At 39.3% G+C, this 25,255-nt stretch overlaps 1 protein-coding gene across 1 annotated transcript in view; it reads right to left on the bottom strand.

The window, feature by feature from the left end:
- Nucleotides 1-3,527: 3,527 nt before the first annotated feature.
- LOC134869859 (epidermal growth factor receptor substrate 15-like 1) overlaps nt 3,528-25,255 on the bottom strand; it is a 34,836-nt gene continuing 13,108 nt past the window's right edge. The window contains 14 exon segments of the mRNA XM_063891793.1: nt 3,528-8,532; nt 8,786-8,802; nt 9,464-9,625; nt 15,555-15,648; nt 16,268-16,413; nt 16,573-16,623; nt 17,616-17,682; nt 17,958-18,094; nt 18,878-18,928; nt 19,594-19,699; nt 22,784-22,948; nt 24,253-24,450; nt 24,776-24,937; nt 25,075-25,147. Coding sequence (XP_063747863.1) covers nt 8,386-8,532; nt 8,786-8,802; nt 9,464-9,625; nt 15,555-15,648; nt 16,268-16,413; nt 16,573-16,623; nt 17,616-17,682; nt 17,958-18,094; nt 18,878-18,928; nt 19,594-19,699; nt 22,784-22,948; nt 24,253-24,450; nt 24,776-24,937; nt 25,075-25,147 — 1,576 coding nt within the window. The 3' untranslated portion in view covers nt 3,528-8,385.

Below are 25,255 nucleotides of genomic sequence, written 5' to 3'. Positions count from 1 at the left end.
TAGTTATTATTTTAGAACAGGTGGTTGGTTCGCAGAGTCTTGCAGAAAATCTGATGCACACAGAGGTTAACACCCCTGCCCATAAAACAAACATGTGTAAAAGTGAGACTGACTCTTGAAGGTTGTACCAAATATGTGCATGGAATCTGAATAGATTAAACCAAAGTAGATGGACTATAATAAAATAAGGTCTGTGTTTCTATCCTCTTACATTAAGGGTAAAACATGCTGTGATTTTCTGGGTACTTCGATTGAGGCAGAGATCCTTTGAGGTCACTCCAATCATTGGTTTAAAAGCATTCAATTGGAGTTTCACAAACCTCTGTCAAGAAACATTATATTAAACGCCAGAAATTAATTCATTTGGAGCGAGAGCAGATCAGGACATGTGGAAATAATAATTCAGCTGGGATTTCAGGCCGAACACATATTTTACTTCATTTTTACATCTGCTGACTGTTCGTCAGATAGTCCATGCTCCTCTGATTCTGTCATGCCTCCCTCTAAACTGATCTGATGCACCAGGTTCAGATCACCCTGGGTGTGTGTGTGTGTGTGTGTGTGTGTGTGTGTGTGTGTGTGTGTGTGTGTGTGTGTGTTTAGAACACGTTTTGGGGCCAATTATGTGGATTAAATGAGTTTGCAGCCAAGGTTGAATCCTGCCTAAAGGCTTTTATCTGCACTTTTGGAACAAAAGGTGAGATTGCTGGCCAGCGAGGTGCTGGATGAAACAGATGAAATGTTTAAAGTCAAATTTTCATGTTTCTTGTACCTCAAACAGATCTGTTATTTGGAAAGACGATTTCTGTTTGGACAGCCTTATCAGTTTTTCACAGCCTTTGAAGAGAAATGCAGGACTAAGAGTCACCATAGCCGCTGCGTGAGGCTAAGTGCTAACGTCCAAATGCTAACATGCTCACAATGAATGAAAACAAAAATAGTAGGATATAATTATTGTATTGAAAATGATTATTTATTGTTAATCATATAGAAGGTTGTTTTCTGTATCTACAACTCAGCATGACCTCATTGGCTGGATGTTATAGCTTGTTTGCTTTATGGTGTAGCCTACACCTCCCCCTTGCTCAATTCTCTACAGCTAGCTTGAACAACATTTAGACCTGGGACCCGATGAATTCTAGCAAGCATTTTAGAAATACGATCATGGTCAACAACTCTGGAATTTCAATAATTTTATGCAAGTTTTATTGAAATGGAGTAGTTGTTTCAAAGAACATCCTCTGGAAATTAGCTATGGCTTCTGAATACAAAACCTTATTCACCCTACACAAAGCACGCATGTTGTTAGAAGTTGAAAATGGTTAAGTTAGAAAATGTAGCAGTGCTGATGAAGGTAAAAGTGAAAGAACATTGATTAGAGGAGAAAGAGATAAATAACTATTATGAGGGCAAACCAAGATATATCCTGCAATTCTCTGTGACCCACATTCCTAGTTAAAAGCCAATAGGCTTTTCATTTCCTCCTCTCCATTACCATAGGGTAAACACAAACCTAGCAAGGAATTTCCTGTTATTCCATACGGAGACAGTTAGCATTCGCTAACATAGCAGATTGCTTAGGTTTCAGCTAATATGTCCAGAAATGGCCGCTGTGTTTGCACAGCATTCATTTCACACTGCACAGCTGTATCCTTGAAATGTAGCTGAGTGTAATTCACTGCACATGGAAGGCCTTGTCTGCTTCACAGTGCGTCAGAGAAACAGCTCGTCTAGTCAGAATGTTTGCTCATTTTAAGGTTATTTCTGGTTTATTACAATGTAGTTGTTATACCTGTTGTTTTGTATATAATGTCTAAAGGCTATAAAAAATGATGTACTTAAGCTCAGAAATAGGAACACAGCTCGTGCATGCCTTTGTCTACCATTGGTGGTTTTAATAGTTTACATTCTACTTCTCTAATCGAGGGCAAGTTACACATAGTGGGTTTCTTTGCAGAAAGAAGTCATGAGGGGAACCATTTCTGATGGTCTGGGATTCTAAGAATTGCTTCCTTAGCTTCATGTGCTTTTTCCTATCAGGCAGGAAGTCTGTGATCCACCTGAATGATATTGTTGTTTAGTAATGCAAAAAAAGGTCCATTTAAATAAGCACAAGCTTAGCTTCCGGGTCGCTTGGAACGTTGGGACCTGGTAGTTGCTAGTTTTGCCAGGCCACTTATCCAGCCTTTGTTATTGGTCAAAGCTTCGACGGACAGTCTAGGTCATAGTATGAACATGTCTACACTTTTAAATCATTCTTGGCTAATCTGGAGGTTCGTTTCCAAACATTCTAATCAGCTCATGCTTGTGTCTCTTGAACTGTCAATCATCCTGATATCGATGTCCGTGTATTCCCTCATTTCAGATTTGTTATTACTCAGAGAAATTCTGACCAAAACTGTGAAGAACAAATCCAAGTTGCAATAAACTGGAATAATCCTTTAAATATGCCACTTCACAATCAATTAGCTATAGCTATTATCAGGAATGTGGTCAAGATCAAGTAAGGACCAAGAAAGTGCTGAGCAGGGAGAAGGATGACTGAAGGTAGGACACCTGTTGGAATGCACAGAGCAGAAAGAGCAAAAGCTGTGTTTCTTGGAAAGCAAATACAGGGTGGGGAGTATAGGTTGTGTCTAACATTGCCTTCAACAGATTTGAGGAACACTTTTCCTCTCCTATTCCTTTATCAAAGCATTATCACATAATTCATTTTACCTTGTCATAGGAGAAGGGCACAGGTGTTTCTGATCATATTAAGAATGGCTCTGTTCTTCAGGACAGTGGGGCAGCATGCACCGTGACCGTGAAACCAAAGCAGCTAAAGGTGCGTTTTGTACGGTTGCATCTCAGTACTGTCACAGTTAAGAAGGCCTTTTGATGTGAAAAGGGACACCATTTTTATACACAATTTGTCAAAATTGGTCATTGTTACTACTCACCTTCTGAAATCAGTTATCCGGTTTACCTCAGTTTGGGCTGTGTGTCAGAAAGCCTGTGTTAAAAAAACAAGCGGGTGAAAAGACATATGCAGCATTGGAAAAAACTCAAAACTGTAATCAAATCATTTTTTTGCTGCTTTTTTCAAATTGATATAAATGTAAGTAATTGATCTGAATTGAAATTATGGGGTTGCAGCCGTTGAGATATCCTTAAATATGGTATTGTTGTCAAAACAAAAAAGACATATATTTCATTGCGAAAGTGTAATTTACAGCCCTAAATGGAGCAACACACAGTCGGACTTCCAACTTTTAAACTCAGCAGTTTTCTGACATCACAAAACAAAGCACACATTTTAAAAGGTTAAACATCAACTAGTTTCCGAAGCGAAAGGAGTTCATAGAGAGGTCAAGATAAAATAGTTGCCTCATGGGAAATGTATGATTCAGTCATTCTTTGAGTTTGAAAAGGATAGTCCACCCTTGGCTGATTCAATACTTTTTTCTCTTTTTTTAAACTAGCTTTTTGAGACTTCCGAAATGTATCTCTTTAAAGTTGAGCTCCACAAATCAAGCAGTAGTCCCTTCTCCTTTAACTGAAATGTTTATTCTAGTAAACAGCACAGACCATGTAGAGAGGATCACTGTTCAAAATAAACCAGCATTTGTTCGCTCCTCAAAATGGTTCCTCATCAAGTTTACTTTTTCTTCTTCATCTTCACTTTTTACAGGACAAATATAACATACATGGTACTATACAGACTGTATACACATCGTATGCATCTTAATAAAGACAGCCTTAAAGTATTTTGCCTACATGGGAGGAAGGGCAGTTGAAGGCAAAGACAAAGAAATCCAACAAGCCTCAGAAAGAAGAAGTGAATGGAGAATCAAACATGTTCCCCCAAACGCATCAGTATGTCAGTAAGAGAGTATTGAAATGTTTCATTCCAAAAATTTAAATCCACCATTTTAAAAGAAATAAAGTGAATCTTAAAAATGATTACGACCTTTTGTATTGAACTTCCTCTACAGAGCTGGGAGTGAGTGGTTGCTGGTGCATAAATAATCATATTAAAAACATACGCTACACATCAAAAACATCAGACAGGTTTCACAGGATATACAAAAACAACAATACAAATAAACATTATCTATTGCACAATGGAGGTAACGGATGACAGTAAATGATGGTACCAGTGTGGATTTCAGCTCTCTAAGCAGTACACTGCAGACGAGCTGAGGTCAGGACCCAGGACGGGGCGCGGGATCAGTTACTATAAGTCTTGGTACCGACTATTCTGTCTATAGCAGCAAACGGGGGACCTGTCATACCATTATCTGGCTTCACATTTCTGGTGACATTTGTAAGATTGTAACTTGTATCTAATACTACATTTCCTTTCATTCAATTTGAACACATTGTACATTTATACATACAGGACTTGTTCTGAGCATATTCAAAATCATGTATGCCCTTGGAAACAGTAGTTTGACATTTTTCTTGGAGCTTTCAAATGTCTGGATGGACATAAACAACTTTAAGGGGACATTTGAATAAAGGTCTTCTTCCTTTGCTGCGGAAGGTGCATTCCACATTGTTGTGAACATATTAACTGAAATGGAGAACTGACAATGAGCTAGCTTAGTAGCTAGTTGAATTTTCTCTCAATTCACATTAAAAGCATTTACTCCAGAGAAAGGCAGTTCCACACAAATGGACATTTTCTCAAAAGAGCTAGACAACAAGCTAGATTTGTTAGCTGCCCGCTTAAAGCACCTTAGTTTCAATAAGGAATGAGCAGGTGCAAAGATGTTTGATGTCATCTTCTCCACAGTGTGACAGGAGCAAGCCACAGATGTGAAATGCCAATCTGGAGGTGTACAGCTTAGAGAAGCTCTATGTACCAGGAACACTGCTGTAACAGCTACAGTAAACTAAATCATTATGATATGTAAACAAAACAAAGACATGACATGGGAGAAGCAGTTCACATTTCCATCTGGTACAATCAGTGGCTTCATTTCCTCTTTTCTGTGACTTCACATAAGAAGCATATTGAAGCCCAGAAAGGCAGATCACACATGTAAAATATCTGGGGGACAGCAACAGTTTGATACTTCAGTCATGCTATTGTTCAGTGTGGTGACTGGAGAAATGAAACAGCACACAATGAGGTCATCATGTCAATGCAAAGCCCGACACCAACACAAAGTAAACTTGCATTTGAGTAGATTGAGTAGATTATAATTATTATAAAAACAGCTTGTTAGCATTTTGACCTAGCCCAAGGTAATATCATATTATGTGTCACAGTGCTGGATGGTTATCAGACAGAATCAATCAGAAACATTCAAAGTAAAATAAAATAATTCAGACAGGTATCAAAAAAAAAAAAAAATACTGCACGGGAAAGAAGTTGTCAATAAAAACAGGGTCAAATCAATCTTCATCCTTTGTGAGGAATTCTTAAGGATGAGTGGGGAATTCACTGAGACGCACTCGGGGGATATTTAAAAAAAGAGTTAAAGACTACTGACTTAAATGGTCGTATTTTGCCCTGCAGCACTGAGCAGACGTTTTTTATTTCCACCTTACAAGTTGTTAAGGGGAGTTTCTAAGTTCCTCCATTCCTCGTTACACGTTTATTTGAAATCAGACAGAAATGTTTGAATTCCATCCAAAGACATCCAGCACTGTGTTTATGAAAAGGGCCATAGGTTTAAACTGGGCTCAATAATGAACATTAAGAATGTCCCAGCCTATATAAGCAAAGTTAGTTTTATGACAATAAAAACTCCAAATGTCATCTCTGAAAGTGTTGTTCAGAAGATGTTGGACTGCAGGCGAAACACTGACAGAAGCATATGATTGATAATGGACACACCAATATAGAATTTCCTTTCTAAATATGATATTTGAAACACAGGGGCTTTAAGTGAAACAGAAAATCATTTCTGCTTTTAAGTCCACATGAAATCAAACTATACAAACACAACTCACTATTTCAAGTAAAAGGGACAACTCATATAAAAACAGGGTGAGTGGTTCAGTCCATGACGCTACATCAAACAATGACACATGAGAAATAGCGTTTCTCCAATATTTCAAATTCCCAGCATAACGACCCGATATTCCCTTTCCACACACTCTCCAGCTTTTGCTCACTGTCTGTAGAGCACTACTATACTCATTCAAGATGTTCTTTTAAAACAAAAACATGTCAAATAAAAGCCAACTCTTAAAAACGGTTAAAATCCTTCTCCTATAAAAAGAAAATAAACCTAGAAAAAAGATTTCCCTCATCGTGCCTGTCATGAGTTGAATGTGTGTGACATCACAGCCGTGGAGGAGAGGCAGAGTTAACTCAGTTTGTCTCGACACACAGTACAATCTCACACTCGTGGATAAGGAAATATATCTGTACAATTTCTTGCTGTCACCCAAAGGATGCTAACGTCTGAAGTTGTTCTCGTAAGTCAGGTGTTTTGTCACATTAGAGGGAACCAGTGAAATTGATCTTTATCAGTTGTTTTTCTTTCCTTTCATAATGTGCCAAGAGTGAAATATATTGAACCTGAACTGGACCCGGGACCACATTAACCCGCCCACTTTTTTGTTCTTTATGTATATATTAGTTTATAGGTATTATATTAGGTTGTGGTTATTTGGTTAAGCACAAATATGCTCTTGAATATGCACTATGTTAAATCAATTTGTAATAGTAACACTTAACACTAAGGCTGAGCAATATGAATAAAATCATATATCACAGGATGTTGGGAACAATTATCTCAATATTGATATTGTGAAAATATTTTTCTTTGAGTTGAGCAAAAACATTTACACTATAAGAATCTCAATAAATAATGTGGATTTGAAGCCGAAGAGTCTAATTGCAAACAAAGAGGCGGTACTTAGCCTGTTAAATTCAGAAATTAAATAATTTACTCTACTGCAGCCTTTAAAAAAAGTACAAGAAAAAATGTTAAACATTGACTTGAATTAAATGTATTATGTCAACAGATTACATGTGTTTGTATTAGGTTAGTTAAAAGTAATAATATTAAGTTTAAATTAAAAAAATACTTTCAACTTAATATTATTGCTTTCAACTAACTTAATACATTAACGTGTAATCTGCTGACATAATATGTTTAATTAAAGTCAACGTTTCAAAATATAAGATAATATCTAGTATAGCCCAGCCCTACCTAACTCCACCTTTTTTACACATCATGCCAAGTGTAACTCTTTAGGAAAAAGTTGCAGAATATCTTTTGATATATAATGAACCCTTAAAATATCATAGTGACATCATCGGGTTTGTGGGTCAAAGGGGTTGAAAATAAAGAAGTACCCTATGTTACTTTACAGCACATTACCTCACAATAAGGTCATAATTCAATTAGTGCTGTGAAATCACGTGAGAGTATTTTGTTCCTCAGTGGGTGTGGCATATTCTTTAACATATATGTGATTAAATAAATAAAGCACAAACTAAGTGCCACACAGTGAACTTGGAGTCTTTGGGCCCTGAGGGACCTGCCTGCTTTGCATGATGAACAATCCAACCTTATCTGGAGGTCAAATCTAAGCAAAACGCAGGGGGGGATGGGAGAAGTGAAAAAACTCAACTAGTATCAACTTTTCAATCTCTTCACTGAGTATGGGTTTGTGACAACATTTCCTGAGAAAAAAAAATTGGAGAAAAGAGATTTGAGAATCGCTGAGGAGCGTTAAATCCAGTCTGCCCTATAAACAAATACTTAAGCAACCTGTAGCCTTTTCCTACCAGTGAACACTTACAGACACGGATAATACCATCAGTAGTGTGTGATATATCCATGTCACCCCTTATATATATCAGTAAAAAAAAATCCCTTTGAAGGTTTACCTGGGCGGTTTGAATTCAACTGTTATTTTCCTTACGGCTGCTCGTTGCTAGCAGCGATGTTAGCATGTTTAGCAAGAAGGAGTGGAGCTGGAAAACAACACGGTGGAATTCAAACAGTCGAGGTGCTCTGTCAGCAGCTGTCAGCTCAGCCTGGATCCAGCCACTATAGTGCATATACACAGTGCATCCGTTTGTTTCCTTCAGGCCACACCTGCCTCTTCCTCCTCTTTCTCTCTCTTCTTCCTTTCTCTCTTCACGGCATTACAATATAAAGTTCTCGGCCCTCAGTTTTGCTGCCTTGGTTTTTAAATGTCAGGCCTTTAAGTTCTCTCTGTTTGAATTGTTGAGTCATTGCGCATGGGGGAATGTAACTAGTGGAGACGCAAGACCTGTCTGTGTGTTTGTGGGGACCAGAGTTTGAATGAACTTGAGTTATACCGGTGATGTGCTTTGTGTCTGAATATTTGGATGTCAGTCATGTTTTTCTGCATGTCTTTGTGCTATGTGTGTGTGTGTGTAAGGGGGGGGGGGGGGGGCTTTCCAGGTCATGCGTTGGACATCTCAGCCTTGCTGAGGGCGATGGCCAGCTCCAGGTCTTCCTGCTCCTGCTGCCTGAGCCTCTTCAGCCGCTCACGCTCTGCCCGTTCACTCTCACGCTTCGCCCACTCCAGCTGCTGAGCCTCGTTCCCGAACTACAGACGGAACACAAAATGGTTCAAAACGAGACAAACCTTCAAATAAAAAATATAAACTTGCTAACAAAGTGAACACGGCTAACCAGGCAGGGCGTTGGCTGACAACACCTTAGAGAAAGCTACCCAACATACAACACAATGGTAAAGATAGAAAGACTGTCATATCACATGCTTCAACATACTGCTCTTTAGATTATTTTAATTCATTAACATCACTCAAGTACATTTTATCTTGCGTTTGGTCTCTTACCTTGGCTTTCTCAGGTCCTGTCAGAGAAGTGGATTACAGAACAGAGACATTATTTATCAGAACTCACAGCACAACACACCAACATTGTGAGGGATTCCTGCACACCTTCTCTGTCAAATGTAATTGTTTCTCTTGGGGACAAAGGGTCATGATTTTTTATCTAACATAAATATTGTTTCGTTTAGCTTAGTCATTTTGTAACAGACGGTAAGCGGGTGTCTTCGCTGATATCAGGCTGCACAACAGATATATAGAAGGATGCTTAAGAGCAGATAAAGAGCCACACTTCAGTTACACAATAAGACATGCGATATCAGAGTTCATGCAATAAACATCTAGCAACACGGATGGTGAATTTAGTAACATAAAGCAAGGCAGACAGACTCCAGAGCTGGCAGTTGAGAGGGGATACTGCTCTGTCATGTGACATAGATTCATCTGAGTAGCACCATTCAGCCAGAATGCATTACTACTACCTTTATAGAGCTCTGCTTAATCCATCCGCATGAGTCTTTAGGAGCATGCTAAAGTCACTACAGTGTAAAATCAGGAATAGTGCTTGTGTCTGTGCAGAGCTGTGTGGTCATGTCTACTGAGTGACAGTTAAACAGCATCGACCATTTCAACTTACACAAGTGGAGCCTGCAAAACCTGATGGGGAGTTTTTAAGGACATTACTTGTTGCTGAGGATGGGGCAAAAGGGTCTTTGCCACTGAATGGGTCTCCTACGCCCTTTTTCGTCTGAAACGGGTCGATGGCGTCACTGCCAAATGGCTGGAAGGGGTCACACGGTTTGGAAGGGTCAACTGCTCCAGACGTGCTCACTGGGGTACTCTTACCTGCAGACAAGCAGTACAGAGGCAATCAGCAATACAATCAAACAGAGCAGAGAGATTTCAGATAGGCAAGGTTCTATATGTTTTCATCATCCCCACAAATGCTTTCAGAGCTAAAACAGGACTACAAAACCAAATTGGAAAAAATCTTTAATGCTAAGTCATTCTTTAACTAGAATACCCAGGATTACTTTGCTTCCGCCAACCACTCAAGTTGCAGTTAAACATCGAGGGAGTATGCTGGGGGGTATTCAAGCAAATTTGCATAGTGGCCAAACACTGGTCCTACAACTTCCATGTCAGTCTGTGACGTTTTAAACTAAATCAACTACCCAGTACAAACACTGTTATAGTGCCTATTTGAATGATTAAGTAATAAAATTCACTAAAAGCCAAATTGCAAGTGATTGGAGGCGGGGCTTAAGGAAAACGCAAGTGGGCCCACCTCTATACTCTATGGGCCCAAACACTCCTGTAATCTAGGTGTTTTTTCCTCGAGTCAGGCCATTTTGGGCTCATGCGCCACTGAGCAACTTAATGAACAGGGGCCCCGGCTCCAACGCTGTATCCAGTTCTCTTTACACATCTAAGACATTACTTGAAATTTGTTTTTTGGCTAAAAACATGTTTTGGGAGGTCACAGAGATATTGATCTTTGAAATCCAAATTTTGATATATTCATCCATAGGTCCATCCTAAAAGATGTGTCAAATGTAGACAGATCCTTCAAGGCGACCCTGAAATTTAACAGAAACATAATGCCTTAGTCATTGCAGTCGCCTATGCAGAGGCATACAAAGATCAGTAAAGGGACCAAGTAGAGACAGAGAAGGTGCAAAGAAAAAAACAAGGCATTCAGTTCTCACGCATCTCAGGGGGAAGATGTTCACTGCTGATGGAATGAGAAAGTCTCACCTTAGTGAACTATGTTGATAACACAGGATCTGATTTGGTCACTCTGTATTAAAACTCACAAAACAGAATAATTTAGTTCTCATAGGTCTGCCCACGCCCTGCAATAACTCTGCTGTCACCTCAAAGATAGCTACCAGCTCTGAAAGCCACGCAAGTTTCACCTCCGCACCACAGCAGTTCATATCGAGTGCCACTACAAATCTTTCTGCAACTTACTACATGCAGCACTACATCCTCCGCTGGTATGGGGAAAAAAAACTGAGCAAAAGACAACACCCGAGGACAAAAACAAATTTGATAAACCATAACCCACGTAACCATGCTTAACGGTTTCCTGGTAAAACTCTCGGTTGGGTTTCTGCCCACATAACAAACTGTTGGCTCACCAATGTACCATTTACACACATAGCAAGATAGTGAATCTTTGGATCATTTTGGTGATTAATGAAATGATATGAAATATATATTTTTTATTTAAAAAAATTATATATACAATAGCAGCAATAAAAGACCATCAGAATACCCCAGAGTGGCAACTTGTTTTGTTTGACCAACAGTTAAAACAGAGAATTATACAAAACAAAAAAGTAAATCCTGACAGGGCCAAAAATATTCATATTTTCTATTGATATAAACTAATATTCAAAATAGTTGATGACTAACCACTTCTATGTGTAAAGTTTTGGGGCTTTTCTTCTATGTCAAGGGGTAAAATATTTGTAAAAAAAATAATAACATTTGTATTTCAAAGTCTTTAGAATGCAAGTGTATGTTTGCCTTTGGGATCAGTGACAAATAAATAATTTCATAGAATTTAGCTACTAGCTAAAATCTGGCATATAGCATCTTTTTCTCTTGTTAAGATTAATGTATTTTATTGATGGTCCTTGTTCAATAAAGATATAGAATAAAACAAAAAAGGTCTAATCAGTAGCATTTTTTCTTGACCTGAAATTAATTTGTCATACTTTAAAATCTTATTAATGCCTTAAAAAGGTTCTTATAGAGGCCCTTGAATTACGTTAGTATACTTGAAACACTTTGGAAATAGATATGCTATAAAATGAACTCTTGTTCATCACACTCACTGAAACTGGGAGATCTACAGATAACAAATAATTGAGTAACAATAATGATAATAATAGCAGTTTCTGCTTTAAACAGGGAGCTGCAGTTCTGTCTGGCAGCGGACCGTGGGAACGTAAAAAAGTGCACCATGTTGCTTTTAAAGGTGTTAAACCACAGGAGCAGCCAAAGTGCTCACACACATGTTTGGCTCTATTATCAAGATAACTGGCCTGTTCAGGGTCAGCTGTTAAGTTCACACCACAGTGAGCAAGACTCAATGCCTGCCAATCACTTTTTTCCTCTTTCAGTAAACTGTGCACACACACTTATGAGAAACCACAAGCATGGGCTCCACCCAATTTTAAAATAAGCCAGTACACAGATCAGTGTCATCTCATTTTTTAAGTCTAACACACAATTGTACATGCAGTAGTTAATCTGCTGAAAACACTGAAGAAAGTAAAAAAAGACTGTCATTTCATTATATGAAGAGGAGGACAATTGTTATATTGCCTTGTAAACACAGAGACACACACAAACACAGAGTCACACACTGACACACACACACAAAGTAAAGAGAGGGGAAGTAGGGTAGGGTGTGTCTGCTAACAACAAGCCAAGCTAACCACAGATGATCTCTCTTTTACCTTCATGTGCCTACATAAACATCAGAGCTGTGTCAACAACCCTGATAGAAAATCGTTTTGAAATATTTGAAAGCAATAATGTGAATTTTTGCATGGGTGGTTGCACACGGAACAGTGGAGATGAAGCTGCTTCTTCTTAAAACAAATACAGATGTGTAACACACATATCTCTAGTACCATTCTTCAACCACTGAGTCAGCAAGCATGTAGGGTGGTGTAGTAGCACCAAGGGTGGCCACAGTTGAGGCTGAACACAGAGGGGTACTCTGGGTAATCATGATTCACATTATCATTATCAAGTCCCAAGGTACAGTGTTGTGCCGTCAACAAACAATTTTTATGCCAAATTCTTCCTCATTATTGAAATGATTCAATACCTTTACGAAGCAACATGAACTGAAGCATTTAATCCGACCTATCTTTAATATCTATCATCATTTATTTTCAATATCTGCAACCAGACACCACGCGTCTCATGTGTTATGGGCATGAAGTAGGAAGTGAGAGAATGCTTGTAGAGTTGTGTCAAATTACTACAGCTACTGATATTTTATTTTGAGGATGAGTTTAACGTGTTTACACTTGTATTTTAGTGTTCACTATTGTCCCACAAAATAATGCGCTGAGGAAATGAAGGCGCTGCTCACACTTTACAATGCTTTATAAGTGGAGGGGGTTCATAATGGAATTGGGAGACCATGTTAATGACGAACAGTGTGTAAATCATGATAACCTGACATGTTTGGGTACATCTTCCAGTAATGGATGCATCAATGTTAAGAAGACTTATAATCTCAACTACATCATCCTCCTGTGATTCTAACAACAGTGGAGTATGGACCGATAGACTGACACAAATACAACACACGGTCTGTAAAAGCAATTACCCAGGAGAATATATCCTTTCTGTGTCCTGGAACTGGAACTAAATTGTTTATTTCCTGTACATTCAGGTTAAGTTCACATGGGTCAGGGCAGGAGGTTTTATTTCAATAGCTAATTTAAACTGCTTTACATTAAATTAAATGCAGCAAAAGGTGATGAAAAAGTATGCCTGCACACTAACACATGTTACGTCCTGCATTCAGCCTACAGACCCAAACCACAAAAACACTCAGTAGCTGTCAGCAAGACTAAGCGTTTGGAAATGTCTTGCACCAAGTTCTTCAGGAGACTTCCCTCCATTTGTACCAAACAGCCTAACCCTCTAGGTTTTCTTGTATGTTTCTATTTGAATGTTTCTAACACAGAAGCAATTTCCCCTCCTGCCAGTTCCTGAGAGCTTTGATCTGTGGAGATCTGAACACTGTAAGTTTGGTAGATATATCCACAAAAGCCTCTGTTGCACTAGAGAGACTGTCTTTAACACGTTTGGCTTGTTGGGCAATGTCAGTGTCTTGATCTCGATTGAAAGGACAATAGAATCATCTGGAGAAGCCAAGCTCTCAATCTACCATGGATATAAGACATACCAGGATGGGTATGATGGATGGATATGTGGTTATCACAAGCTTCATCTGTGTCCCACTTCCTTCTTAAGCTGACCTTTGTTGCACTAGCCTGAGTCAGAAAACACAGTCAAAATATCAACGTAGAGTTCTCTGAGAAATGTTCAAAGGTCTCCTATTATACTCTTTTATGGCATATGTTAAAGGGTCTCAAATATGCAGCTCTCGCTCTGAAGAGAGAAGTTTCTAATGGAGATACTCAGCTAAAAGCTGTCGTGATTAATATTACCGTAATTTCCGGACTACAAGGCGCACCTGAATATTAGCCGCACAAGCTAAAATTAGGGGAAAATCCTGTTTTGTTCATACATTAGCCGCACCGGATTAAAAGCCGCAGGTGTTTTAATGTTTAATTACCATATGTAAGAGAATATGCATATATCTTTCTTAGTGTGAATTTGCGGAAGTTTGTTATTTTTTCCGCGTAGTCGGGAGGGAGTTGCTGACACACAGTCGTCCGCGCCCTGATGGACAGTCCTTTTCGTTTCATAAATCTGTGACACCAGGATGGTCCACCTCTGAAATGTTCTATCTTCATTTCGGTGGCGACTGTTTTGGCTTTCAGTCGGATCTGCACAGTTGAAGCACCTCGCCCGTTTGCTCTCTGTGTGTTCACCCAGTCTTCAATAAAGTGTTCAAGTTTGGGCCATCTGCTTTTATTACCTCTGAAAGCTTTTTCCGTCTTTTTGGACTGAGCCAGTTCTTCACGCTGGCGTCTCCAACGTCTCACCATTGATTCGTTTATACCAAGGGTACGTGCAGCAGCTCTATTTCCCTCGTTGAGAGCCAAATCGACTGCCTTTAATTTAAAAGCTGCATCATATGCATTTCTTTGTTTGCCATGATGAGGGTTTGTGGATGAAAGCTTCCTTTGCTCCTGTAATACTCGTCTTGCTCTTGCTAATCTAGTCTCTTTTTCGCGCTAATTCGTACGGCAATACTTTGCCTGGCGGACGGACATGTGACCAACATACCACTCTTTTCCCCCCGTGACTGTGTGTCTGATCACATGCCCTTCCGCCAGGCAAAGTAGTGCCATACAACAGCGGAACAAACCAAAACAAAATCTCTTACGATATCACAAAAATCATGAAAAATCCATAGAAAAGCCGCACCGGACTATAAACCGCAGGGTTCAAAGATTGTGCAAAAAGTAGCAGCTTATAGTCCGGAAACTACGGTAATATATTATCATATATATATATTTTGTTCCAAACCACATCAAGCATTATTTCTGAAACACTTCTCAGTGTTTACCGCTAGAACAGAGACATTATATGTATTATATACAACAACTCTAAGTCCCTCCTGAGCCTGAGGCCATTGTGCAACTGGTTCAAGCGCAGCGTTGACTCCTTTCCCTGCCTGCTCGGCTTCGCTTGGCTCCGCTCAGCTCGCTCGCAAGTTACGTGACCAGATCACGTGACCAGTCAAATCGCAGCCTTTGCGGTTGGAAAATCTCGTTTGGTCATATCGCGATATTATCGCAAATGCAATTAATCGTTCAGCCCTAGCCAGGAGTTCAATATAAAGCCAGCCCACATTTCGGTTATGACGTCATATCGGCAGCAAATCTGGATCAGCTTGTTTGTACCCCCGTTTTTAGAGATGTGGGTAAGGACGAAAAGAGAGAGGGTTGTATTTTCTGACACTTTATGAGTCTCCTTACACACCGGGGACACATTTATGTATAAAAGACAGCAAAAAGTGCATTTTGCATAATAGGGGACTTTTAAGGTAGTGTGTCCCAATAAGTCCAACACCCTATAATAAAAATAAAAGTATCATACTGACCACTGGGGGGTTTGGGCCTTGGGGGGACACTTTTCTTCGGTGGCAGAGCTGGTGTGTCATTCTTCCTGCTGAATGGGTCGTCCACAAACACGGACTGGAAAGAAAGAGTCATAGAGAGAATATGTGGTTCTATTGGAATAGCTGTAATTCATATTTACTAAAGTGTCTTGCTTAGAGTGAAGTGAGGCTGCGCTGAGACAGGGAGTTGAGCCAGGGGGGGTTGAAAGTGCAATAAAACCGTCACCAGTAATACGCCAATACTGTATCAAAACACATGAAAGAAAGGTATAGTATAACCTGCTATCTTTATCTCAGCTAATGCCATGCTGATAGAAAGAGCTACAACACAAGCTGTTAGTAAAAAGAGGAACTGATCATATTGGTTTATTCTTGAAAGTATTGTGATGACTCCATCGAACGCCACCATGATCCACCATGCTGTGTTTTCAGAGATGGAGGAAGACGGGAACATCTGGACTTGAATACAATACTATTAAATAAATACAATAATTCACAATCTCTTGATTACACAAAATACATTAACCAACAATAGACTCTTAGCAGAAACATGAACTGATGAAAAAGCTAATGTTTTGATACATTCAAAACACTTTTCTGATTTGTTTTTCATTCATAATAATAATTAAAAAGCAATTATTAAGTAAGAGCATTGATAAAGAACGCTAAAGAATGAACAAGCATGTCTCTGCTACCTTCTGGTAGTCTGGCAGCCAGCCGGCCCTGCCTTCAAAAGGCTCTCTGGGCTTCGACATGAGGCTGAAGTCTGCAAAGCCAGCCGAGCTGTTGCTGCCGCTGCTGAACGAACTGCTGCCAAACGGGTCCAACGTGCCAAACAGATCTGCAAAAGCAAAATGTAATCAGTGAGCATATTTACAGTTAGTCTATTAAATTGATTAAAGTCAGTCATTCCACTTAGCCGGTCGAGAATGAAACATCTATTAACGGATTAAACATTTCGTACAAACATAGATGATTCCAAGTCTATAAATGTACTAACTTTGACCATCCCTTGACTTTTCTTCCAGGGAGGACATCAGGGGGTTTAGATCTATGGTTATGAAAAAGAACGTCTCAATAAATTAATGGATAGATAATTACCGTCAGGAATTAGCAAAACAATTAGCAATGTTAGCATGGTAGCAGACTTAAACGAGATGGTGAACATAGTGTAACATTGCTATATAAGACTCAATACCAATGTAAAAGGTTTCTTTTCAATGAGGAATAGAGTTAAATTAAAAATAGAGGGAACAGAATTTCATAGCGAGACTAGTTTAAACATTAAACCTGGTAATGCTAAGTTTGCTAGCATTGCCATAGTGAGCATACTTGAATGTGATGTTAGCATTAAGCTATTGCTTCAGGATATACTTTTGTTTCCAATTGTTAGTTGTAAGAAAATGTTACATAGCAGCTTCTACTGTATATATTACACTTAATGATAGATGATACTGAAGAATATTGGTTTCATTCATGTAAAAGGGCCCTTCAGGTAAAGAACATTTGGGTTCTTGGTCATAAATGCCAGACCTAACCTGAGCCAGTGTTGATGTTAAGTAGCTGTTTTGAAATAGGATCATCAATCTGAGTCTGGAAATGAATGAGCTAACGTGACACCTATCCTTCCCTGCCATAGCTTGAATAGGGAAGCCAACGTGGTGACCTCAGCCTGCATCAACAGTGACCCCAGTGTGGTGACAGGCTCGAGTTCCCTTAATCTCCAAGGCATTCAAGCTAATCCACATTGTGTACGTGTTTTTATGGGCTATATTAATATCGGGAAGGAAATGAAAGAGATTTTCTTCTGCTGGAGTGAACTAAAAACTGACTGAAAGCGCTGCAGGGATATACAGTATATACATTCAGGAGTTTTATGCCAGCACAAAAATAACTAAAGCAATGGCAGACGCTAAGAGGACAGTAGAACTGATTGAAACTGTTTATGGCAATATTTGGAACAAAGACTGACTGATATTTTTTATAAAAGAAATACATTATGTTCACAGAAACTGCACATGTTGGAATTAAAATCAACCGTACCTGGTCCTTTGGGTTTTGGGTTGCTTGTAGAGAACGGGTCATTGCTTGTGAAGTGACTTGTTGGCTGCTGGAAGCAAAACAAGAGTGAAAACATTCCTATTTCCACACAAGTATTTATGTCTATGTATCATCTATAAACAACTAAATGTACCCAGATAACATTTTCTTTTCCTCTGCTTTTTTCATACTTTTCCCTTTTCTGTTTGATTGACGTGCAGCATAGGAACTACCATAGCAACCATCCATTCAGAGAAATCCAAACTCAGCAGCTGTATTATTGGGATTTTATTTAATTATGATAAGTAAATTCCATGGTTCTTGCTTTTGGTCTTCAATAAGTACCTTGGATGGTAATGTGGCACTTTTACTGAAGGGGTCTGGTGTGGAGAAAGGATCCATCTTTGTGGTCTTCTTAAAGAAATCTTCAGACGAAGCCTTGAACGGATCAGTCTCTTTGAACGGGTCTCCTCCAAAAGGATCTGCAGTAGAAATGATGGGTTACTTTAACTTTTCAATTGTTCAGCAATTTGAAATACCCAAAACATTAGCTTTTTCACCCTTTTGGTTTGATTATGATACCAGAAAGGCAATAAACCCAGGCCCCACATCAGCATCACATTCCAATGCGGTAAGGCAGAACGGTTCTGCTTGATCAAATGTTTGCAGGCAAAATGTAATGTACGACAGATGTTACACTAAATGATCTACAACAATATATAAATATGTGTGGGAAAAAGGGTGAGATCTATCACTGATCTCCATCTACCTCTCAGGGAAGTGAAACCTCACATTATCGCTGAAGAGGGAAGTGTGACAGAGGTCACAGTTACACATACTGCTGTTTCACATATGAAGGTGCACGTCTACAAACACATGGCTGCCACCAAAAGCACCGGCAGGACCGGTATGAGTGTAATTTGAGAGTCAAGACACCATTTACCAGGCAATCATACTGTTTTTGTATGATATACATATGATATATTATGTGTATGAATGGGTTTTGTTCTATGCACAATTACAATCACGTGAGCTATAAATGAGAGTACTCAAAGGGCATGTGGGATGCTTAAAAGTCATATTTTAGCAACCACATTGATATTTGGATAATAATAATAATTATAATTATAATGACAATAAAAATAAATTGTACAGTTCAACGAGCGAGAGGTGTGTATAATGTCCAACAATTCCATTCAGAGGAACAGATTTTTTGTGAATTCAACTATATTACAATCTGGTGTAATTGCGTCTTAAGACGATACCTGTGACTGTCGATGGCTGCTTTGCAAAAGGGTCATTTTGGAAAGGGTCCCCTACAGGAGAAAGCAAAGAGCAGGAGGAAAACAAAGACACAGGAAACAATCAGAAAGCAACTCAAGGTAAAAAAAACTAAAAAACCTGGAGGAAAGAGAAAATAGAGATAAACGGCAGTAAAAGCATAGTCAGATAAGATAAAGAGGCAGAATGTGTGGAAAAAAGAGGGAAGGAGCAGCAGGGACAATGACTAGAGCACAATAGTGACCGCCCACTTTTTGAAAGGATGTGAATTTTCCATTGATTCACTTCATTGTTGTTCCAGAAAATCCTTTAACCAAGAGATTGAAGCCTGGCGCCAAGCCAAACAACTACAAGATGAATGGTGACAAATAAATTAAATACTGAAAAAAACACATTGGCACAACACTGTGAAGCAACTACCTATCCCATAATTCCTTGTGAATGGCAACGTGTGGCTTCTGAAAACTTCCAAAGTTAAATGAAGACAGAATTAGCAGATTATTTTCTGCCTTTAATGTTTTCAGAAATATGTTCGTATATAAGACTGTTTCTGGTAAGATCCCATGAACATTGGGACGACCCTGTGGATATTTTCTATGTTATTGTGAACAATCAAATAATGAATGAGATCACTGTCGAGCTCTATGATAGAGAGGAGGAAGCGAAGAGGAGGGGAAGTGAAGTAAAGGGCGACGCTAACCTTTGAACGGGTCTGTTTTGAAGGGGTCTTCTGAGTGGAAGGGGTCCGTGTGTAGCTCCTGAGGCTGGCTGTTGAACACAGATGGCTTCACTTTGAATGGATCCTCCTGTGGTGAGGACAGAGACGAGAATAGCACACATACACACCACATGTCAGTAATGATAACCTTGTGTCTTCTATTCAGACAGCTTGCCTTTCCAAACTCGCTCACCAGGAGTCCAGTTTGAACGTCCATACAGTGACTATTTGGTCCTTACTGTATAAGCATGCAAACTGAAAATATACAGTTGATAAACAACTCACTAAAACAATTCAAAAAAACTTTCATGAAGCTTAAAAGGTCTCCTATTGTGCTATATTTGAACAATATATTGTGGGCAGTCTATACAAAACATGTCTCTATTTGAGCCCTGTTCCTGAAGTGCTGATTCTGTGACTGTCGCTTTAAATTTGAGTGGACCTGAAGCTGGCCACGCCCCTTTGGAGCATCATCAGCTCTCTCTCCTATGAAGAGAGTTTTCTACCGGGAGATACTCAGCTAAACGCTGCCGTGATTAAACCCCATATGATGTTCAAACCACATCAAGCATTATTTCTGAAACACTTCTCAGTGTTTAGCACTAGAACAGAGACATTATATGTATTATATACAACAACTCTAAGTCCCTCCTGCAGACATCCTGCTGAATACACAGACACACAGAGCTGCTGCGGAGGGGATTCAGCTTGAGACTGTATATAGTGGACGATAGGTTGGGACGTGTCACGTGGGTGGGACGTTGCCAGGAGTTCAATGTATAGCCAGCCCACATTTCGGTTATGACATCATAATCGAAGCAAATCTGGATCAGCTCGTTTGTACCCCCGTTTTTGGAGATGCGGGTAGGAGGAAAAGAGAGAGGGTTGTATTTTCTGACCCTTTGTGAGTCTCCTTACACACCGGGGACAGCAAAAAGTGCATTTTGCATAACAGGGGACTTTTAAGTAAGACTTATTGTTGTAAAGTATTGCATTAGTTTAAGCAAGGTGTACAAATAATAACCAATAACAATCAAATGGATGAGGATATATAACTCGAAATACATTTTATATAAGAAAGAGAAATTGAATATTAATTATTTTTGATAACAACATAACACAATATAAAATGAACAAGCGTGTTGTGGTTTGTGAACCTGCAGCGTTGAACACCTGGACGGGCAGTGGGTTATATATGTTTTTATGGATTTTGTGCAACTTATTCCATTTCTGTTTAATTTCCTGTAAAGGGCTTCTCCAGTTCTCTTCTCTCATTCTCAAATTGTAATATTGTGATTTTATGAGTAATATTTATTTCTCATTTGTAGTTTAACTTTGGTAACATTTTGGGGTGTGTCATTTGAAATCTGGCCCAGAGCTTTACTGTCCACTGAGGGATTGTTAGCAACATGCTACAAGGTATCATTTTCAGTTGGATAATCCGAACAAATTGTCGAAAATATTTGTAATGTTAATATGAAGATGATTTAGTCACCGTGACTTCACCTATTGGTTTGTTGGAAAAACATTTAAACGTTTTTTTAAAGAAGTAGTGACAGAGAGAAAAAACCCTGTAGGTTTCCAGTTTTAGGACAAACACACAGAAATAACTTTTTCAATTTTATCACAGTTGCATTTTTTCATAGACTTCCATAAAAACAGAGTCTTTGAAACCAATATCTGCTGGATATTTAAAAGATTTGTAAGGGTACTTGTACATTGGCTTTACTTTTTGGAATGGAAGTATGTCGTCGTCTAACCATCTGACTGCTCTTGTTTTCTGCCCATTTGACATTATTGTAGAACCATCCTTCTATTCGCCTCGTCAGCAGATCACTTTGTAAACACAATGTTATCATAAATGGTGGAAAAGATAGACAAAAGCTTACCCTAACATTAAGTTGTAACAAAACATATATTTCCTTGAATCTTTTTCCACTGAGTCAGAAGTGAAGAAATCAACCTCAAAAGTGATTTCATAAGAATGGTAAAGGAGAGCAAGGTCTTTACTAATTAAACCACACAAATAAACACACCAACCATATTCCCCTTTCTCTGTATGCACTCTACTGCACGCTACTAAAGAGGAAGCCCATGCGCTGAATGTAACATTCTTCTAAGTGTGCAAATACTTAGAGAGGTGTCTTAAAATGCCAGTCTGACTCTGAGCTGGGCTCTATCTTGTTATGATTCATTTTAAGATTTCATTGACAACCCTGAGTGTTATCCTGCTGTTGATCCCCAAAGCTGTTGGCCAGGTGTGGAGGGACTGAGCCAAAGTAATTATGGCGTGTAGTGTAAAGTGAATAGAGGCAAAGCTAACGTGAGGAATTAGATGAGTGCCCAGGGGAATACAATGGAGAATCTGGAAGAGAAATAATAACTAGGTTTCAGTAAAAGTTGGTTTAAAAGAGCTAAGAGTGTGTCAGACTGCTGCTTTTCCCTTGTCTAGATAATTAAAGGACTCACGTGAGGATGATATAACCTTCACAAAGCTTATTTTTATCTGTATTCTGTACATTTTCAGCATTATAAAGTAAGTAAAATAATACTTTGGCTCATAAAAAGCTTGACAGACTACGTCTTGTATCTAAAACAATATTTAGCTGCAAGAAAAAATAGCAAAATAAATATTTGTTGCCCTTCTGAAGAAGGTTGGACAAAAACACAATGTCCCATTACTAAACTACTAACTACAACTAACTCTGGTCCACTTTGTATCATTTATGCCTTTTTATAAAGGAAAATCAGGCTGACAGAGAGAGTAGAGAAAGACAAAAGAGCCCATGAGTTAGAAAATAAATATTCTTTCTTAGTTTGTCATAAATATAAGAATTTACAAATATATCGTCTAACTCCTTGCCACTGCAACAGAAAGTATCTCTGTACTACTTCTGAATTGGTGACAAAAAGCACTTTTTATGTGGGTCTTTATCATTTCTAACAAAAAATAGGCCATTTAAATAAACTATTACTTTTTTAGAACAGAATAGGAAGAAAAAAAGAAGGTTTTATCTCTCTGCTAGCCTAAATGCTTGACTTGTAAATCCATGTTTAAAGTATTCCAGCCGATTGAATGTACTTCGAGTACTTCTATCTTAAATTGAAATATGTCAACAGCCACATTGGGAGGTAAGAGTACGGATGGGATCCTGACCTGCGGTGCTCTCACCATGGACGGGAATCCTCCGTTCTCTCTGTCGCTGAAGCCTTCGCTCATATCGGCCAGGTTGGTCATGCTGCCTCCGTGGGTTCCGTTCAAGGTGCTGTTGTACTGCTCGATGCTTTTAGACACTTCCTGTTGGCTGTCCTGAATCTGGGACAACTTGCTGCGAGCCTGCAGCACACACACACACACACACACACACACACACACACACACACACACACACACACACACACACACACACACACACACACACACACACACACACACACACACACACACACACACACACACACACACACACACACACACACACACACACACACACACAGTTCGGTGCTCTTCTTACTTTTCTAAACTCTTTGTTGATGTCTTTGATTTGGGCAACCCCCTGCTGAACACCTGCTGGAGTTCCTCGCAAAAAAAGCACACACACTCACGTGCATAATAGGGCCCCTCAAGTGTTTTCACAGCAGTGTTTACAGCATGAACACAGAGTTGAAGCAACAACACTGTGAACAAACTATTCTAGATCTGAAATAGACGTGTACTTTAAATAGATCATCAGAATCAGGTAATGGTAATTATATGTAACAGTACAATGCAAATTCTTACTTTCCAGAAATGTGCCTAAAAAACAAATGAAGTAATTAAATGATATACCAGATAACATTCTCTATAAAACACTTAAAATCTGACAACCTATCATTTTTGGTTGGTTGTCGTTTGATTTTACAGAAGAAAATGTTCATAGAAAACTGTTGGGTTAAAGGGAAGTTGCTTTCAAGTTTTTTGGTAATAGGGGAAAACCGTTACTTTTAATAAACACAAATATAGTTTCCTGCTTTAGTCAAGTGTTGAAAATAAAAAACGTCAAGCACTTATTTTATACAGAAAATTCAAACATTTACAACTGAACGGAAGTGAACATCAAGTTAAAGAAAGAAAATATTGCCTTTTTACATCCATAAAATGATACTTAGGAGATGGATTTTAGGTATCACTTTGAGGCTCCTTAAACATGCCGGCATTTGAATAGAATATCAGATTTTTATGGTATATGGCATGTTTTTGAGTTTCCTGAGCTGCTGGAAGAATTTATGAATAATCAAAAGGTCTAGGGGCAGTATGTCATTAAAATCAACATGACAGTCCCTGGAAGCAATAAGACTGGATATTATTACAGGTGAGCATGAGGAAATGATTAGCTGCTGAGACCTGAAGCCTCTGTGTGACCTCCTAACTTAAAGGAAGGAGCAAGAGATGACTGCAGTGGTTGTTATGTTCAGGAGAAAATAATCGGGGAAGTTACAAGAATAAAACACACTGAGACAAACACAGAAACACACATTGACAAGCACAGACACAAACAGACAAACACACAGACAGAAAACACACACGCAGTACATAACAAAGTGCAATTGTGCCCCCTGTTGACCATTCTCTGTAACACACACACAAGGGCCTGTTCCTACCTGGTTGATCTCATCCTGTGTTGCCTTCAGGGACTTGATGATGGTCTCCAGTTGGATCTTGCCAGCAGCCAGGCTCTGTTCCAGCTGGTTCTCCTCCTGCTGCAGCCGGCCCAGGTCGGCCTTCGCCCGGATCAGCTCTTCCTCCTGGCTCTGCAGATCGGTCTCCTGGGAGTGGATCTGATTCTGGAGCGTCGAGATCTGGAGTCAGAGAAGAGAAGGAGATGAACAACAGCCCACTTCACATCTGGTGAATAATTCAGATCAAACGCTGCAATCACATGATTAAGACATTACATGAGAGGAATCATACTGTATTTGTCAGTCTCTGCTGAGCGTTATGAGTGCACAGTTACTTCTGTCAAACAAGGAAAGGACAGATAACTAAAGATGGTAAAACTTAAAAACCCAAACTGCCAGCAGACTGACTTCACAAATGAGACCTTGTTTGGATCTCTGAAAACTCATCAAAACTGTAGCAAAGCTTTTGATGTGGAAATGTTTTTAGCCCTCCTCTTTTCCTCACCATGTGGGACTCCTCCTGGCACTTGATCCGGACTTCGTTCAGCATGTCTTCCAACTTGTGTTTTTGCTGGTCCATCTCCTCCAGTCGGTCCTGGGCGTCTTGTTTCTGAGCCTCCAGCTCCTGCAGGCTGGCCGTCTCTCTGTCCAGGTCATTCTGCATCTCCTGAGGGAGCACATACCAAAACGACACATTAGTGCAAGTCAAGGATCATGTGCCAAAGTGAGGTGTTCATACAGGCCTGAGTTTGTATAAGGAAGGTCAGGAGAGCACAACATGTCTCTGTGAACAGGTTCCCTTACCTGCACCTCTGCACTCTTGTGTCTAATGGCCTCCTCCGCCTCTCTGATGTCCTGCTCCAGTGTGTACTTCTCCCTGACACATACACACACAAAGATAAACACACAAGGGCACTCATGAACACAGACAAGCTGAGCTATAACAGGTACAGATACATTCAAAAAAACACCAACCCCCTGCTGT

The sequence above is a fragment of the Eleginops maclovinus genome, chromosome 9 (assembly GCF_036324505.1).
Source record: "Eleginops maclovinus isolate JMC-PN-2008 ecotype Puerto Natales chromosome 9, JC_Emac_rtc_rv5, whole genome shotgun sequence".
Taxonomy (NCBI): Eukaryota; Metazoa; Chordata; class Actinopteri; order Perciformes; family Eleginopidae; genus Eleginops; species Eleginops maclovinus.
Note: the sequence above shows the minus strand (reverse complement) of the source record. Positions and strands in the feature narration are given on the sequence as shown.